Source organism: Hyperolius riggenbachi, chromosome 5, assembly GCF_040937935.1.
Source record: "Hyperolius riggenbachi isolate aHypRig1 chromosome 5, aHypRig1.pri, whole genome shotgun sequence".
NCBI lineage: Eukaryota > Metazoa > Chordata > Amphibia > Anura > Hyperoliidae > Hyperolius > Hyperolius riggenbachi.
This window is the reverse complement of record NC_090650.1, coordinates 54,527,692-54,547,306: the sequence shown is the minus strand read 5'-3', so window position 1 is coordinate 54,547,306 and position 19,615 is coordinate 54,527,692. Positions and strand designations below refer to the sequence as shown.

At 44.9% G+C, this 19,615-nt stretch overlaps 1 protein-coding gene across 1 annotated transcript in view; it reads left to right on the top strand.

The window, feature by feature from the left end:
* Positions 1 to 19,615, top strand: part of MTPAP (mitochondrial poly(A) polymerase) — a 35,648-nt gene that overhangs the window by 3,419 nt on the left and 12,614 nt on the right. The window contains exons 2-6 of the mRNA XM_068238590.1: positions 5,047 to 5,216; positions 5,862 to 6,077; positions 8,322 to 8,546; positions 9,344 to 9,555; positions 14,402 to 14,628. Of these exons, the coding sequence (XP_068094691.1) occupies positions 5,047 to 5,216; positions 5,862 to 6,077; positions 8,322 to 8,546; positions 9,344 to 9,555; positions 14,402 to 14,628 (1,050 nt within the window). The remainder of the gene's footprint in view (positions 1 to 5,046; positions 5,217 to 5,861; positions 6,078 to 8,321; positions 8,547 to 9,343; positions 9,556 to 14,401; positions 14,629 to 19,615) is intronic.

The following is a 19,615-nucleotide window of genomic DNA, read 5'->3' as shown; positions in this document are numbered from 1 at the left end:
CGCGTCTATCAGACACGCATCGCCGCCTCTCCCCCGCCCCTCTCAGTGAAGAAAGACTGAGAGGGGCGGGGGAGAGGCGGAGATACACATCTGACAGACGCGCGTGGGGCAGGGCTGCGGCGGTTAGCCCTGCCCCAATGCGGAAACGCTCCCCCGCATTACGGAGGGGATTTGGGGGGACAGGGACCCCCGTTAAGCCGCGGGATGGCGGCGTTTTAGCAGGGGCACACATGCCCCTGCTATATATGAGGTCTGAAGCGAGATCTATTCTCGCTTCAGACTCTCTTTAAGGTTCACTTTCAGCAGATACCTGGGCTTTTTACTGTGAGGGGAAAAGATAAAAAGCTCAATAGTTCTTACAGTGGTTTGCAAAAGTTTTCGGCCCCCTTGAAGTTTTCCACATTTTGTCATATTACTGCGACAAACATGAATCAATTTTATTGGAATTCCACGTGAAAGACCAATACAAAGGCTATCATTCATGAACAGGCTGTCGGTAAACAGAATCAGTGCGGGAAAACACCGCTGGCGGATTTTTAGACTTCTGGGTGGGCATTCATAAAGATGTATCCATGTGTGGAAGCAGTGCGGAGATTCCCCGAACTAAGCTGGCGGTAGGCTTGCGGAGACACGGAAGCTGCCGAGTTGATACATTTCTCCGTGTTCTGCTCTGCTGCAGCTGCCTGGGAGGTCTGTGTCTCCATTCACTTACATTGGTATCGCCACATCAGAGGGAGCGGTACTTCCCGACCTCACACCGCTTGCGGTGATCTTCATGAATGAACATTTTGCTACATTTGTACCGATAATCACCGCACAAGGCGGTGATTTATCACTCTGCTCGGTAGTGTCATTTTTCCATGCGGAAAGAGGCTTTATGAATGCTGACTTTGCCGAGTGGTCGGTAAAGTCAGCTGTTTTAAGCATTTCCGCATGCGGAAATGCTTTATGAATGATAGCCTAAGTGGTGTACACGTGAGAAGTGGAACGAAAATCATACATGATTCCAAACATTAAAAAAAAACAAAAAACTGCAAAGTGGGGTGTGCGTAATTATTCAGCCCCCTGAGGCAATACTTTGTAGAACCACCTTTTGCTGCAATTACAGCTGCCAGTCTTTTAGGGTATGTCTCTACCAGCTTTGCACATCTAGAGACTGAAATCCTTGCCCATTCTTCTTTGCAAAACCGCTCCAGCTCAGTCAGATTAGATGGACAGCGTTTGTAAACAGCAGTTTTCAGATCTTGCCACAGATTCTTGATTGGATTTAGATCTGGACTTTGGCCCGGTTCACATTAGCGGTTGTTTGCCAAACGGACCGGATGACCTGACCGGATCCGGATCCGGATCGGAACCGTACGGTTCTGATCCGGATCCGATCCGGATCCGGTCAGGTTGCATCAGGTGGCAATCAGGATGCGATCCGGATCCGTTTGGCAAAATATACGTAAAAAAAAAAAAAAATGTTGGGGTCTGGGAGGTCAGCAGAAGGGGGACCTGTGGAATCAGGCCCTCTGCTGTTTAGCACTCACCTCCACCTCCGACATGCTGCCAACATCCTGCCAACACCTCCAGCTCGTGCTGCTCCACTCTAAAATGCTTGCCCATGTGTCCCCAGCCAATATCGCCGCTAAAATCCGCATAGGAAGTGGGGTAGAAGATCCGGATTTCTCAGCCAGTGTGTTGTGCGGCCTCCGGTTCCCATTTGTTTGTATTGGCCGGATGGTGCAGTCCGGCTCCGCCCCGGATACGGCTGCCGGAGGGGCCGGATGAAAAAATAGCGCATGTTGGAACGGAGGCCGGAGTCGGCTCCGGTTCTGCAGAACGGACCCATGTGAACGGACGCATAGGCTTTAATTGTTATGCCGTGCGTCCGTTCCGTCCGTTCTGCAGGCGGTGCGGCTCCGGCACGGCGATTCCGGAGGGCCACCGCAAGTGTGAACCGGGCCTTTGACTGGGCTATTCTAACACATGGATATATTTTGTTTTAAACCATTCCTTTGTTGCCCTGGCTTTATGTTTAGGTTCGTTGCCGTGCTGGAAGGTGAACCTCTGCCCCAGTCTCAAGTCTTTTGCAGATTCCAAGAGGTTTTCTTCTGAGATTGCCGTGTATTTGACTCCATCCATCTTCCCATCAACTCTGACCAGCTTCCCTGTCCCTGCTGAAGAGAAGCACCCCCAGAGCGATGCTGCCACCACCATATTTGACAGTTGGGGTGGTGTGTTCAGAGTGTTGTGCAGTGTTAGTTTTCTGCCACACATAGCGTTTTGCATTTTGGCCAAAATTCAATTTTGGTCTCGTCTGACCAGAGCACCTTCTTCCACGTTTGCTGTGTCCTCCACATGGCTTGTGACAAACTGCAAACGGGACTTCTTATGCTTTTCTGTTAACAATGGCTTTCTTCTTGCCACTCTTCCATAAAGGCCAACTTTGTGCAGTACACAACTAATAGTTGTCCTATGGACAGATTCCCCCACCTGAGCTGTAGATCTCTGCAGCTCGTCCAGAGTCACCATGGGCCTCTTGACTGCATTTCTTATCAACGCTCTCCTTATTCGGCCTGTGAGTTTAGGAGGATGGCCTGGTCTTGGTAGGTTTACAGTTGTGCCATACTCCTTCCATTTCTGAATGATCGCTTGAACAATGCTCCGCGGGATGTTCAAGGCTTTGGAAATCTTTTTGTAGCCTAAGCCTGCTTTAAATTTCTCAATAACTTTATCCCTGACCTGTCTGGTGTGTTCTTTAGACTCCATGGTGTTGTTGCTCCCAATATTCTCTTAGACAACCTCTGAGGCCGTCACAGAGCAGCTGTACTTGTACTGACATTAGATTACACACAGGTGCACTCAATTTAGTCATTAGCACTCATCAGGCATTGTCTATGGGCAACTGACTGCACTCAGACCAAAGGGGGCTGAATAATTACGCACACCCCACTTTGCAGTTATTTATTTGTAAAAAATGTTTGGAATCGTGTATGATTTTCGTTCCACTTCTCACGTGTGCACCACTTTGTATTGGTCTTTCACGTGGAATTCCAATAAAATTGATTTTGTGGCAGTAATATGACAAAATTTGGAAAACGTTAAGGGGGCCGAATACTTTTGCAAGCCACTGTATATTTTCACTCTGGGACTCTCGAGGCACTGCAATTGAGCAGAGACTATGAAATATTAAATCTGCTTTGTAAATGTTTATACATAAAATCAGGGCTGTGGAGTCGGAGTCGTGGAGTCGGGCAATTTTGGGTGCCTGGAGTCGGAGTCGGGAAAAAAATGCACAGACTCCGACTCCTAATGAATTTGTAACTGTAATTAAAATAGAAAATATGATAAAATGTTCTATTTCTCAGATAATAGTCATTAAAAATAATGTATAAATACAGTATATATACAGTAATAGCTGTGCTTAGTCCACAAAAATGAAATAAACCAATCAAAATTAGTTACTTGTGCTGCTTCAATAAAGCAGTTCCCATATTTTTAAGGTCAGATATACATATCTGATTGTGACTGTACAGTATATATGATGTGTACACAGGAATCTCTTATATATACTAAATAACATCTATGCTGTAAGAATAAAGCCTAATGTGTAGCTGTGTCACTAATAGAGATGGTCAATGAGATGGAAATAATTCTGCACTGATGCTGATTTATGCAAATGTATGCACTCCCTTTGCTGATGAAATCAAAAATTTGATAGGTTGTTAAAATTTGGTTTGGTGACTACAAATTAAAGGGTACCTGAGACGGATGAAAAGTAAAGTTTTATACATACCTGGGGCTTCCTCCAGCCCCCTTCAGGCTAATCAGTCCCTCGCTGTCCTCCACCACCCGGATCTTCTGCTATGAGTCCTGGTAATTCAGCCAGTCAGCGCTGTCCGGCCGCATGCCGCTCCCACAGCCAGGAACATTCTGCACCTGCGCAATAGTGCTGCACAGGTGTAGTATGCTCCTGGCGGCGGAGTGTGTGCATGCGCACTACGCCCGACTGGCTCAAGTACCTGGACTCAAAGCAGAAGATCCAGGTGGTGGGGGAGGACAACGAGGGACTGATTATCCTGAAGGCGGCTGGAGGAAGCCCCAGGTCTGTATAAAACTTTAATTTCATCTGTCTCAGGTTTACTTTGTTACACAGTAGTACTATACTCTACATATGCACTCCCCACAGAGCTACAGGGAATCCACTGAGAATGTTGTGCACATTGAACACAGAGGTGTTGTCTATCACCCATAAACCTTGTTCAGATTGTGCATGAAGAATGTGTAATAGAGGAAGAATCTCCTCATTCCCCCTGCAGAGTACCTGCACATCACTCTTACATGTACCCACACTTACATTGCCTAGGGCCTGATAGATGTTCTTTGTTCCGGTTTGTACCTTTTACAAGTACTCTTACCAAGGACTAGTTTTAGTCTAAAGGGAATAAATATAGTAGTCTACATATCCTTCTCACTTCAGTTGTCTTGTAAAATTCCTAAGCGTTGGCAGTTAAGAGACGAATTTCATGTTACATACTTTTAATCAACAAAATTGTAATATGCAAATTAGAGCAGTCGGAGTCGGTGGATTCCTAAACTGAGGAGTCGGAGTCGGTGGATTTTTGGACCGACTCCACAGCCTTGCATAAAATAAAACCTTGGGATATGTAAAAGAGTCATTTTTAGGAGTAGTAGGACACATCCAACTGTTAATCTTATTAGTTTGTTTTCATCTCTGGTTCACTTTAAAGTTGGACAGGGGGTAGCCTCAGAAATTATGTCCTTTGTTTTCAGTGACCCCTGGGGCATAGTGGGCATTTTTCCAGGAGTGCCTCTCCACACAGCCGCGCTGTCGCCACAGGAAATGACGACAAGCTGCATTTTCGGTGGGGGGGGGGGGGGGGGAAATGACAGCAGGGGGCAGAGAGCAGCACGAAGGGGGCACAGAGGCATGGCATAGAGCAGGGAATATGCCTATGTGGATGGATTTGTCAGCTTCTTATTAATTCACTGTTAGTCATTAGTTGTAACTGTTTATGATGGTTTTTATGTTGTGGACAGATCAAGATCACATCACAAGAAAGACTTTTGCCGAGGTCCAAGCAGAAAGGAGTGAACAGGCCAAGCGCTCGGTATTAATAGGCTGCTCGCCTAAAATTAACGAGGAGAAATTTCTGAAACATTTATCACGTCATGGAGAAGTAGCCAATCACTTTTTCTTCGATAGTCTTGTAAGTACTGTATTTCTTCACCATCAGGTTTGTGTTTGAATCTTGTCCCAGAGAAGAGAGGTGTGCAAATCTCCCAGTGAGTTTTCAAAACTGATTCTACACATTGCCCACTCTAACAAACACTAGAAAATGCTCTGGCTGGGCTAGATGCTCCATTAGATACCATAGTGCCCTGACGATAAGGCGCTCCAGACCAAAAGACGCAGTTTAAGTACGCGGTTTTTTTTTTTTTTAACCCAAAGTTTGCCTCGGATGCAATTTAAAGTGCACCAGAGACGTTATAAAAGAAAGATTTGATACTTACCCGGGGTTTCCTCCAGCCCGTAAGCACCGCTGAGTCCCTGGCCAGCCTCCCACGTGCCTCCGTTCAGCCACAATCAGCCCCGGTAACTGGCTCACTTGCGTCAGTCGGTGTATTCTGCGCATGCGCGGACCTCAGAGGATGCCGTGGGACTCAGTGGTGCTTATGGGACTCGAGGAAGCCCTGGGGAAGTATCAAATCTTTCTTTAATAACGTCTCTGGTACACTTTATTTTTTCCATTTGATACCTTTTCACCATTACTTTCTTTTTTGCATTGTACTTTTGGAGTTGTTCAGAAAGCATGTATGCAGTCATGTCCTGTTTCCTCTCTGTTGTATTGCAGGGCACGCATGCGTTGGTGGAGTTTGCAAATACAGAAAGTATTCTATCACTCCTAGCCGCTACTAAAATTCCAGATGACGACTCGTGGGTTTTGCCATTTAAATCCAGGTTTACCAAGCTCCGATCCCAGGAATTAGGCCAACAGTCTGTCATTTGTGCTTCCCAGTCTCCTCCCGGAGCCAGTGAACTGTTACAGAAGTTATGTGCTGCCGAGAGTGTAAGTTGAAATTGTACTGCAGTGTGCCCTGTACTGTACTTGCATAAAATCTGTCGTTTAAAGAGGAGCTCTAGGGAAAATAACGTAATGAACAAAAGTGCTTAATTTTTACAGTAATTATGTATAAATTATTTAGTCAGTGTTTGCCCATTGTAAAATCTTTCCTCTCCGATTTGCATTCTGACATTTATCATATGGTGGCATTTTACTGCTGGCAGGTGATGTCACTGGAAGGAGATGCTGCTGGCTTTTTTGGCAGTTGGAAACTGTTATTTCCCACAATGCAACAAGGCTTCCACAGTGTGATGTCAGCACCATGGTCTTGACATCACACTGAGGGGAGGGGTTTCAACACAATATCAGCCATACAGAGCTCCCTGATGATCCACTGATTGGGATGAAGTTCAATCCTTGGTCGCGGTTTCTCTTTAAAGGACAACTATTGATATAGTTTTGTTTTTTTTTACTCTGTATTAGGGTTCACATTACCACTAGTGCTAGGGGCACTTTATTTGTTCTCCCAGTTCGCTCTTTGTGCTTTAAAATCATCCTTCACTACTAACACAGCCCACAAATACTTCAGTGTTCTCCTCACAGCATGCAGGAGAGTATGAAGAGGAAAGCTGATCAGAGGAGGTAACGGGTAGCTAGATGTGCTGTAATATTGCTGTAATATAACTAGCAGTCAGGGAAATGTGTACACCACTCCTGACCGGCTGCTTGACATGTTACACTTCTCTGCAGCATGCAACAAAGGTCTGGCTGTTCAAGCTGGGAGGTTGGGGGAACCTTGATAAAGATATATTGATAATGCCTTTCTGAACAGTCAGATAAGTGAAGACAATCAATACACATTGCGGTTAACTTAATAATCCTAACATTTTTATAGCGCTTTTCTCCTGTTGGACTCAAAGCGCTCGAGCTGCAGCCACTGGGACGCGCTCAAGAGACCACCCTGCAGTGTTAGGGAGTTTTGACTAAGGACTCCTTACTGAATAGCTACTGACGCTAGCCAGGATTTGAACCCTGGTCTCCCATGTCAAAGTCAATGCCCTTAACCAGTACACTATTCAGCAACTTATGCCCTAATCACCTCCTAAATAAGATTCTTTCTGCTAGGTGATTACCAGACTATATACTGAGAAGTTGATGTTTGCGTCGCTTTGCAAACACTTATCGAAGCAGGAGAGCCATTGAAAGTTCAGCAGGTCATCCTTTCTCTGTGTGCATGCTGAATGGACAGCAGGATCGCAAGTGTGGTGATAAACCGGGCTTAGCCTTCAGCCGCTGTCCCCCTTGATAAGTTAAACTGGGGATCTTACTGTCACTTTAGGTTAAGAATCACTGAAAGTTCTATTTAGGGCTAGTTTTACAGAAACTGTACCATTATTTATCTCCCTAGTTTTTCACCTCCGGTTTCTTTAGTGTGCCTGAATAACTGTATTTGCTTGTATTCTCCTTCTAAAAGGAACCCGAGGTGCGAGACATATGGAGGCTGCCATATTTATTTCCTGCTAAACAATACCAATTGCCTGGCAACTTGCTAATCTCTTTGGCTGCAGTAGTCTCTGAATCATAGAGCTAAACCAGTCAAACTTGAGTCTGCGACATTTGATCTGCATGTGGTTCAGTGTCTATTGCAGGGGTGGGCAAAGGGTTTGTTTTATCTCCTTATCTCACAAATTTTGCTTTTGTTTTTAGTTGCGGACCACATTGCTCTCCTCCCTGCCCTGCAGATATGCAAGCGGTGCGCAATGACAGGTTTAACTCACCCAGTCACAGTTTCCAGCGTCAAATTGGCGTGAGGGTGGGTCACGTGACGGCACTGTGGCTATGGAGATCACTCTGGAAGCTGCGATTGGGTGAGTTAAACCTGTCAGTACACACCGCTTGCTACTCTACAGGGAGGGAGGAGAGGAATGCTGCCCTCTACTAATAGGCTGTATTTAGAATACTAATGGGCTGTATTTTGCCTAGCCTTCATCTATGGCTATGTATCAGCATGCTAATGGTTGGATTTGCACGTAGCTGCACATTAGGGGACACTGCACTATAGTTATGCAGATAAAGTAACTGATGGGGCTGACTGTAAGTACAGCCATTGCCCTACATGGGGAAGTGTTAACAGTTGGTTTATTTTAGAGTCTTTTCACAACTATTTTCATGTGTCGTGTCATGAAGTCACGTATAGAATGTATTTTGCTGTTTACTTATGTCGCATTTGTGTGTTGTTCTGTCAGATAGATGGAAGATCAAGCACACATTCTCTTGGAAGAACTTCAGCTGACCGATGAAAGCATCAGGCTGCGCTACCTGACCAGCTCTTTAGTCAGTGATGTCGCTACCGCCTACTTCCCAGAAGCCTCTGTGCTCCTGTATGGCTCCAGCGTCAATTCCTTTGGGAAGATGGGTTGTGATTTGGACCTGTTTTTAAATTTGGATAACATAAAAGGTCACACATCTAAAAGGGTAAGTTTGGGTTTTTTTGTTCAGTATTTAAGATCCCCCCCTCCCCCACACTGAATTGTAATGGTGGTGCTCGGACAGTAATTTGGCCGCTGTCAAAAGACGGAGCCCAAGTCACTTTAAAAATGGCATAATTCAGCTCCAGTAAAAGCTGGAAGCCAAATTGTATCTTACCCCCTAATTCCATGGCGGCCTGGAGGGGGAATAGTAATCAATGCTGCTGGGACTTTTGCAGGAGCAGGGTGAGTTTTTTTTCGGCTTCACCCTGCGCCCAAATTTCCCTGCGGCTTAATTATATGTACGCAGTACAGAATGCTGCCGTAAGACTAACAAGCCAACCCCGCTATTGCCACATAACACCAATCCTTTGCTCACTACACTGACTGGAGAATCATTTTCAAAATTGGCATGCTAACATTCAAATCCCGACACGACCTACCGTACGTTCTTTTTCTCAGTCTGATTAATATGAAAAGTTTTTGTGCTTAGTTTGATTTTTATGCCTGGTACACACCATGTAATATCTCTCCAGATAGATGGTCCAATAGATAATTAGTGACCGGTCTGATCTGATATCTGATCAATTTTGTATAGAAGTGATCTGAAAATCGATCAGAAAAACAATTGGAAATCAGATTGGACCTGATGTAAATTATCTATTGGACCATCTATCTGGCGAGAAATTGCATTGTGTGTGTACCAGGCACAACTCTTTAGAATGTGAGTTCCCCTTATCAGATGTGGGCTTCAGGGAGTGTCACTTGTCCTTCTGATGGCTTGTCGCTTTGTGTTTACATCAGGCTGCAGGTCCGTTTGTCACAGAGTTCTGGATGAGGCGGGTGTCCTCCAGCAGAGCAGCTCAGCAGCAGATTCTCTCTGTCATCTCTGAATGCATTGACAGTTTTGGCCCCGGGTGCACTCAAGTCCTGAAAATTCTGGGCGCTCGCTGTCCTCTGGTCCGGTTCTATCACCAGCCCACAGGTCTTCAGTGTGACCTCACAGCCGACAATAAGTAAGCATTGTTACCTTAACTGCTTAATGCAAACTGGATGTATATATATGGCCAGTGTAGTTGTTGAGAGTGCAACGGCAGTTTGTTACTAAATGAGGTATCATTTTAACCGTGTCCTCATCACCAAACACTTGCGACTGGTAGGAGGATGATAAAGCAAACCTGAAGAGGAAATAAACAGTTGTCTATAAACCTAATCCAAAGTAGCACTTTCCTTGCATCCCATAATCCTATTTTGATTTGTAAAGGATTAAAACCTAGGTTTAAAGTTTTGACTGTCACAGCTGAATGACAGCAGTTTTTCAATGTTTATTATGCTCCCATACAGATAAATCTTGAGCTATTGAATGTTTTATCTATTTCCTTTACCCATAAATGTGTTTCTCAGCCACACATGAGTTTAGTGACCTGTAATGATTGCAGTCCAATGCATAGAAACTGTCATTGAGGCTTCCAACGTATGTGGCACGTGGGTGGTTCTCCTGTGTTGTCCACTAAGATCCCAGACGTTACACTGTTATGCACGGGAGTGCGCTTTGTGCTGTAAATGAAGGTCTATGGACTTTAGTGTTACCATGAAGATGGTGTACAATGTGAAGAGCATCAGAGCTGACAGCAACACACTTAAAGAGACTCCGTAACAAAAATTGCATCCTGTTTTTTATCATCCTACAAGTTCCAAAAGCTATTCTAATGTGTTCTGGCTAACTGCAGCACTTTCTACTATAACAGTCTCTGTAATAAATCAATGTATCTTTCTCTTGTCAGACTTGTCGGCCTGTGTTTGGAAGGCTGCCAAGTTCTTCAGTGTTGTGGTTCTGCTATGAACTCCCCCTTTTAGGCCCCTGTATGCACACTGCCTGTGTGTTATTTAGATTAGAGCAGCTTCTCTCTTCTCTCTTATCTTTTACAAGCTAGATAAATCTTCCTCTGAGCTGGCTGGGCTTTCACATACTGAGTAATTACAGACAAGGGCAAAGCTGTTTGCAGGAAGAAAAGAGCAACCTGAAACTTCAGTGCATGAGAGCAGAAGGAGGAAAGAAACACACAAATAATCGCTTGAGATTCAAAAGGAATGCTGTATACAGCCTGCTTGTGTATGAATGTATTTTCTATGTGTGGACATACTGTACATCAACCTGCTTCCTGTTTTGGTGGCCATTTTGTTTGTTTATAAACAAACTTTTTAAAACTGTTTTTAACCACTTTTAATGCGGCGAGGAGCGGCGAAATTGTGACAGAGGGGAATAGGAGATGTCCCCTAACGCACTGGTATGTTTACTTTTGTGCGATTTTAGCAATACAGATTCTCTTTAACTGTGAATGAACTCTGTTCTGTAAGTGGAATGAAACCCAGTATTTCTTCTTTGCTCTAAAAGATTTACCTCCTATAATATACTACCACTATTTTTTTTTCTTAGCAGAACAACATTCAAACAGTTAAACACAGGACTTATGCTAGGTACACACAATGGCATTTTCTGGCAGATTCACTGCCAGCTCGATTATTTCCAATATGTCAGATCTGATTTCCGATCGATTTTTCCATAGAACTGAATGGAAAATCGATCGGAAATCAGATCAGAAATAAGCGAGCTGGCAGCAGATCTGCCAGAAAATCTCATTGTGTGTACCTAGCATTACTTTTTCAATAGAAATCTCCCTGTAATGAGATCTGAATCCAAATAGGTGATCACATTTTGTTAATTGTACCAAGCGAGCAATGTAAACATTCCCTGGGAGTGCAAAAACACCTGCTAATGTGTCCAGAACAAAGACAGCTGCTCAGAAATCATTACTGGGTACATTACAATATAAATGCACCAATTCAATTCAAGCACTTTATTGTCATTGTGTAACACAACGAAATTACTTTTCATGACATCCCTACAGTGCATATAGAGAACATAGTTATAGTACCAAGGGTAGGAAGAGAAGAAATTATACAAGTATGCCAGGTATTACAGATATTTTAACAATTTGTACACAGTGTTAATTATTTCAGGGAGGATTCAGAGCTCATCAAGATAATGACGGATGGGGAAAAGCTGTTTTTCAGTCTGTTTGTGTGCGAATTGATCTAAAACGTTTACCTGATGGTACAAATAAAATGCAATGGCAGCTTTCATAGCAAATAAATTGTACTTTGGGAACTTGTATTTTCTAAATGAATAATAATAATTTTGCACAAAAGCAAATTTAACTTTATGGGTTATAAAAAGTAGGAAAACACATTGTTATTGAATATTATGTCAGAGTTTAACCACTTCACCACTGAGGGGTTTTACCCCCTGACCACCAGAGCAATTTTCACCTTTCAGCGCTCCTTCCATTCATTCGTCTATAACTTTATTATTACTTATCCCAATGAAATGAACTATATCTTGTTTTTTTTGCCACCAATTAGGCTTTCTTTAGGTGGGACATTATGCCAAGAATTATTTTATTCTAAATGTGTTTTAATGGGGAAATAGGAAAAAATGTGGGAAAAAATATTATTTTTCAGTTTTCGGCCATTATAGTTTTTAAATAAAGCATGCTACTGTAATTAAAACCCATGAAATGTATTAACCCATTTGTCCCGGTTATAAAACCATTTAAATTATGTCCATATCACAATGTTTGGCGACAATATTTTATTTGGAAATAAAGGTGCATTTTTTTCAGTTTTGCATCCATCCCTAATTACAAGCCCGCAGTTTATAAAGTAACAGTGTTATACCCTCTTGACATAAATATTTAAAAAGTTCAGTCCCTAAGGTAACTATTTATGTTTTTTTTTTATTGTATTTTTTTTTTTTTTTAATTACAAAAAAAAAATAAAAATTGGGGAGTGTGGGAGGTAATGAGTTAATTTATTGTGTAAATGTAATGTTTGTATATGTAAAATGCTTTTAGGGTGTAGTTTACTATTTGGCCACAAGATGGCCACAGAGTGTTTGTTTACATGCGACCTGTAAGCGTCCGGAAGGACGCTTACAGGAAGCAGTAGGAGGCTGGGAGACGCACAATGATCTCGCTGTTTCTGAAAGAAGCAGCAGATCATTGCGGGGGCTAGATCAACGAACGGGAATGGATTTTCCCGTTCATTGATCTCCGAGCGGGCGGCGGCGTGCACGAGCGGCGGGTGCGCGCGCACGAGCGGCGGGAGCGTGGACAGCGGCGGAAGGTGCGGATTTCTCCGTCCCTGGTTTTTTAGGAGGGAAAAAAGGGGCGGAGAAATTCGTACCGCTGGGGGTAAAGTGGTTAATACCACTTTAACCTTTACATTTTTCTCCATGTCACGTCAGGGTGCCTTTAATAATATGTTTAGGTGTCACTGTGCTGGCCTGTATTCCACTGGTTCCCCACCTGTCTTACTTGACTCTCAAATTTACCTTACAGAGATTTTTCTACCCAACGTTAAAGGGAACACGAGGTGAGAGGGATATGGAGGCTGAAATGTTTGTTTCCATTGAACTAATGCACCTTGCCTGGCTGTCCTGTTGATCCTCTGCCTCTAATACCTAAGCCATAGACCCTGAACAAGCATGCAGATCTGACAAGATTAGCTGTATGCTTGTTTCAGGTGTCTGATTTATCATCAAGACAGCCAGGCAACTGGTATTGTTTTTAAAAGGAAATAAATATGGCATCTTCCATAGGTCTCTCACCTCTGGTTCATTTTAAAGAGACTCTGTAACAATTTTTTCAGCCTTAGTTCTTCTATCCTATGAGTTCCTATGCCTGTTCTAATGTGCTGGGGCTTACTGCAGCTCTTCCTAATTACACTGTCTCTGTAATAAATCAATGTATCTTTCCTCTGTCCTGTTTGTCGGGCTAAAGCTTGATTGTGTGGAATGTGCAGGGCTGCTTGTGATTGGTAGAAGCGATACACACCCTCTGCAGGCCCCCTGCATACTCACACACTATGCTTAGCTGAGCCTATTAGAAGCTGGTTAGTTTGTTTGTAAACATTGCCTAAAACTGGTAATTACAAGCCAGGATTGCAGCAGAGAGTGGCAGAAACAGCACAGAGGGGCACAGGAGAAAATAAGGAATAGAATGGTATGCTTTTTAGTGTAAGAATATTAGAGTACAGATTCTCTTTAAAGAGAATTTCTTGATGGTTCTTTCACAGTTTGGTTAAATTTCCTCTGCTTTTTTTTTCCCCAAAAAAAGTAATATTCTAACTACATATGGCGAGACCTATTATTTGAAGGTATTTTAGGAAAGGAACCCTCTCTTCTTCACTATGTGAAACCCCCATTGTGCTTATTCTAAAACATGTGTAGTACCCCTCTATTCTGACCTCTTGGGTCCTAGTGATGTGCAGACACATTGGCAGGCTGTGGCACTGAGCAATGCATCGCTGACTGGGACAGTAGCAATTCAGCCGATACTCAATCAGGTCACTGCCGGGGGCGTAAGTACAGGAGCAGCCCCTGCAACTGCAGTAGGGCTCAGAGCTGTGAGGGGGTCCCCTACTAAAGTTCTCTACAACCGATAAGGACTCTTTGTGGGTACACTTATTATGGGTGTGAAGATTATGATGGCCACACTAGTTTTATGACCCTTGAATGATGAGTCCCCAGGTTGTGAGGGTCATCAGGGGTAGGCAAAGGAGAGTGTGAATATTGGGGGGCCCCATCAAAGGTTTTTCCTGGGTGGCCTTGTGATGTGTAGTTACGCCCTTGGTCACTGTTGAAACCTGATGGAGATCACGTGGAACAGAGCGGTCCATTAATCACTGCCACCCGATCAATTTTTGATCAGGAAATAGTTGATCAGTGAACCAGCCAACTAAATGGTTACAAGTCAAGGTTTGTGTGTTTCCTCTGACCGCGTTTTTTCTTTTGTGTTGTAGAATCGCACTGAGGATGTCGGAGCTTTTGTACATATATGGGAACATTGACAGTCGCGTGCGACCTCTGGTCTTCACTCTGAGATGCTGGGCTCGTGTCCATGGTATCACTAGCTCTGTGTCTGGACACTGGATCACAAACTTCGCCCTTACCACAATGATATTATTCTTCTTACAGAAGAGAAGTCCACCTGTTATCCCAACTCTGGACCAACTGAAGAGCCTCACCGGTAAGAGCAAGCTGCATGTGCCTTACAGGATGTGGCAGTAGCTTACAGGATATCCGAGGCGAGAAATGTAAATGTATATTTACCTGGGGCTTCTTCCAGCTCCTAGAAGTCTTTGTGTCCCTCACCGCTATTCTGGTCTTCTCAGCGGTCATGCTGGCAGCCTCTAAAGATCGACGACCTTCGATGGGTCGGTGTCCTCTGCCCTGGCATGGACCCACCCCTCCGCGTGAGGAAGATGCCGAACCATCGAAAGTCAGCGATCCTTAGAGGCTGCCACCAGGACCGCGGAGAAGACCAGAGCTGTGGGCGTGGGAGGGGACACAAATGACTTCTACAGGCTGAAAGAAGCCCCAGGTAAGTAAAGACACATTTAATTTCTCGCCTCAGATATCCTGAGCAAATTCAGTCTAAATATCACATCCGATGGATCTGCTTCTAATATAGAGTATAGTAACCTACAGGATGTTTCTCTTTTGAATATCTTCCAGAGCTGGCTTCTGGCACGTAGTATCGCTCCCTTGCAGAAAAATGCCATGGCACTATCAAGACCGAAGCGGCTAGGACCTTTTCTGCAAGGTGGTGGGTCTACACGGGACAGCCAGACCGAAAGAAGTGTGTCCCTGGAGTGAGGGGAGCATTAATATTTGCATTAAATGTCTGAAATACAAAAAAACTCCCAATGGTAAATTAAAATATTGGAGATAATAAAACACAGGATAACTGTATACACACAAGTAAGCACAGTTTTGCCCCCATTTTAGAAAAACTGGATCCCTTAGCAGGAAGGTTCCATTGGGTTGCCACTGCAGACTAGCTTCTCTCTCCTTGTGGGCCACCTCTACAAAACAACCCATCATATTGAAAGTGCGCCAGGAGATGAGTCTGCGGGTGCGGTTTCCAGTATTTTTGATAAAGGGAGCCTAAAGTGAGAGGAATACAGAGGCTGCCATCTTCATTCCCTTATAAACAATTCTAGTTGCCTGGCTGTCGTGTTGTTTTTGGCTTCAGTTGCTTTAGAGTCAAACACCTGCAATAAGCATGCAGCCAGTGGAGTCAGACCAGGGTCTGGGCCAGTTGGCGGCAGAGCATCAGCACATAAGTCAGGCAACTGGATTGGTTGTTACATAATGAAGATGGCAGCCTCCATATTGCTCTCTCTTTAGGTGCTCTTTAACCTCCCTTTAACTTTTTTTTTTGCACACTTTTAGACCCCCCAAAAAAAAAAAAAAAATCTGCAGCAGCCCTGCACTTAGGCTTGGTCCAGTTGCAGATCAGATCCGTTTTTTCTAAAAAAAAAAATAAAAAAAAAATTCATAAGCAAGCGGGAAACTCGCTCACTTCCTTGTTCCAGCGCTCGTCGCTTCACTTCCTGCAATACCGCCCACAGAAGTACAGAGGGAGGAATTGCAGGAAGTGACGCAGCGAGAGGTGGAACGCAAGGAAGTGAGTGAGTTCCCCTGATGAATTGATTTTAAAAGAAACTAGCTGCCCCCCTTCTTGGTTCCTTCCCCCTTCCAGCATGGCAGCCCCCTCCCCACCCACAGACAGGGCTGGGACACTCTGTGTCCAGAGCTGTCTGTGTAGAGGGAGATCCTTTTTTACATTGGTTTTTACTACCCCTGCGTGTGTCCGAGGTCCGTGGAAACCCTGCGACTCCAGACCATCGGTGTTGCCGCCAGGGAGAGGTTGATATTGCAGTACCACTGTTATCGTTTTTGATCAGAGGATTTTTATTTGGGCCTGTTTTCCTGAGACGTGTGCACAGAATACCGGACATGTGCCTCTCATACTAGCCTGACTTTAGTGTAGAGAGTGCATCCGGTGAGTCATTTGTCAGTGTTCGCTTCAAAAGAAAGTGACAGTTTTCCAAGCGCCATGTGCAAGACCCATTCATGTGGAACACCCCGGAGATATGAGTCACTCGCCCTGCACCTTCTGCAGACACAACATGCTCTACCATTTTTGCATTTAACCCTTTTAAGTGCGGCTGTCATCTTTACCTAACCTTTTAAAACAAGCCAAGTGCCATCAAGTAGAACTTCGGCTTGTCATCTCTGTAAGGTTAAAATATCAAGAGTGTTTGACCGTCTGATCCGATTGATTGGAAATGATTGTTTGGGCCCACCTAGTACGGGGAAAATAAGCAATCCAATCAGACTTATAGAATTGATCCAAAATTCCAATTTATAGAACAATTATTAATTTATTTATTTATTGTATTTATAAAGCGCCAACATATAAAGTAGTAGCTGGACATTAGTTTAGGTTACAGACAATATTTAGGGGTGACATACAGCAAAATGACAATACAGGAATACAAGAAAGACCAGATCACGCAGCACAGTATGAGTACCAGGTAATGCTTAGTCAGTCACTGGATGGGAGCATGGAGATTAGGCAAGTTAGGTTCACTCAGATGCATAGCATGGGTGTACAGTAATGGAGGTGCATGATCAGGTAGGACACAAAAGGAGGAGGACCCTGCCCAAAGGCTTACAATCTAGAGGGAGAGGTAATGACACGAAAGGTAAGGGACCAGAGTTCAGCTGTAGGTTTAGAGCACTTGTGAGGGGTAGTAGGCCAGAGTGAAAAGGTGAGTTTTGAGGGCCTCCTTGAAGATGTTGAAGGAGGGGCTGCCCTAATGGGTGGAGGTAGGGAGTTCCATAGAGTTGGAGCTAGTGATGGGTCGTTCGCGAACGAGCCGGCTCTAAGAGCCGGCTCTTTGCTGCGAACGACAAGAGCCGGCTCTCAGTTTTGAAAGAGCCGATGCCTCAGCCGCCCCACACAGCTCTGATTTGCTGTGTAATAAAGGGCGCTGAGGCATGCTGGGAGATGTAGTCCTCCTCGTGCAGCTTTTAGGAGTGTATTGGGCCGAGCAGAGCAGTAGCAGGAGGGATTGCCATAGCCAGGGAAGCAGTCTGGAGTTGTCATGGAGATGGGGGCGGGGCTTTTACTCCGATTCTGAGTGGCGTCTAGTGATTTTTAATGAAGAGCCGATTGAGAGCCGTAAGAGCCGGCTCTTTAATAGGAGCCGATTCAGAAGAGCCGATTCTCCAAGAAGAGTCGGAATTCCCATCACTAGTTGGAGCAGCTCTTGAGAATTCGTGGAGGCGTGCATGGGACTGGGTGATGCGGAGGGGGGGGGCGGTTAGGCAAAGTTCATTGGAGGAGCGGAGTGAGCGGCTAGGTGTGTACCTCTGAGTAAGATCGGAAATGTAGGTTGGACAGGTTTTGTGGACAGATTTGTAGGTCAGACACAGTATCTTGAATCTGATTCTGGACTGGATAGGAAGCCAGTGGAGAGATTCAAGGAGGGGATTCTCTGTGGTGGAGCGATGGGAGCAGTGGATAATTCTGGCTGCTGCATTCATGATGGACTGCAGTGGGGCTGTTCGGGTCATAGGGAGACCAGACAGCAGGGCATTGCAGTAGTCAAGGCAGGAAATTATGAGGGCATGGATGAGGAGTTTGGTGGCAGAGGTCAGGAAAGGGTGAATCTTACAGATGTTACGAAGGTGGAAGTTGCAGGACTTTGTGAGGTTTTGGATGTGGGGAGTGAAGGAGAGTGCGGAGTCCAGGGTGACACCCAGACAGCGAGCTTGAGAGGTAGGGCGAATGGTAGTGTGGTTGACAGTGACATGCACATCTGGGAGGTTCATGGATGGCCAGGGTGGGAAGATCATAAATTCCGTTTTGTCTAGATTTAGTTTCAGGAACCTAGCGGACATCCAGGAGGAGATGACTGATAGGCAGGAGGAGACCTTGTCCATGGTAGTGGTGGATATGTCAGGGGTGTGGAAGTAGATCTGGGTGTCATCTGCATACAGATGATAGTTAAAACACATGGAGGAGATAACCTTGCCCCAATGGTGGATGTGTATATTGTTAACAGTAGGGGGCCAAGGACCGAGCCTTGGGGGACTCCCACCGAGAGGTGGTTGGGGGTGGACGAGGACTCATTGAAGGCGGTGGTGAAGGAGCGGTTGGAGAGGTAGGATGAAAGCCAGGTCAGGGCAAGATCGTGAATGCCCATGGACTGGAGGAGTAGGGGACGATCTGCTGTGTCAAAAGCTGCTGAAAGGTCAAGGAGGAGAAGAATGGAGTATTTACCTTCAGCTTTAGCTAAGGCAAGGTCATTGACCACTTTAGTGAGAGCAGTTTTGGTTGAGTGGGCAGGCCGAAATCCAGATTGCAGTGGGTCTAGCAGTGAGTTGGCATTGAGGTACTGGGTCAGGCGTTTGTGAACCAGACGCTCAAGGAGTTTTGAGGCAAAGGGGAGGAGGGAGATAGGACGGTAGTTGGAGGGTAGCGAGGGGGCGAGGGAGGGTTTCTTGAGCAGGGGTAGTACAGTGGCCTGCTTGAAGTCTGAGGGGAAGGTGCCTGTGGATAGGGAGAGGTTGAACAGGGTAGTGAGGACTGGGGCCAAATCCGTGAAGAGAGGCTGCAGTAAATCTGAAGGGATGGGGTCAAGAGGGGAGGTAGTGGTATGGGAAGATGGAATTGATAGAACGATCATTCTTTATAGATCCGTACCATTAACTGTTTGTGATTTAATCGATCGTACCAGGAGATTGTACAGTTAATGGGCACCTTTTTATAGAAATTAGTTTCTTTAATTATGTATTTATATAGTGCCGACATCTTCCGCAGTGTTGTTGAGTGTATTGTCTTGTCACTTAACTGTCCCTCAGAGGGACTCGCAAGCTAATCCCTACCATAGTCATATGTCTCTATTGTATCTCGTAGTCTAGGTCCAATTTAGAGGGAAGCCAATTAACTTTTCTGTATGTTTTTGGGATGTGGGAGGAAACTGGAGTGGCCGAAAGAAACCCAAGCAGACACGGAGAACATACAAACTCTGTGTAGATAGTGCCCTGGCTGGGATTCTAACCAGGGCCCAGTGCTGCAAGGCGAGTGTGCTAATCACTACGCCACCATTCTGTAATGCAGAGATACCAAATGCACACACCTACAACCCTCCACCCCC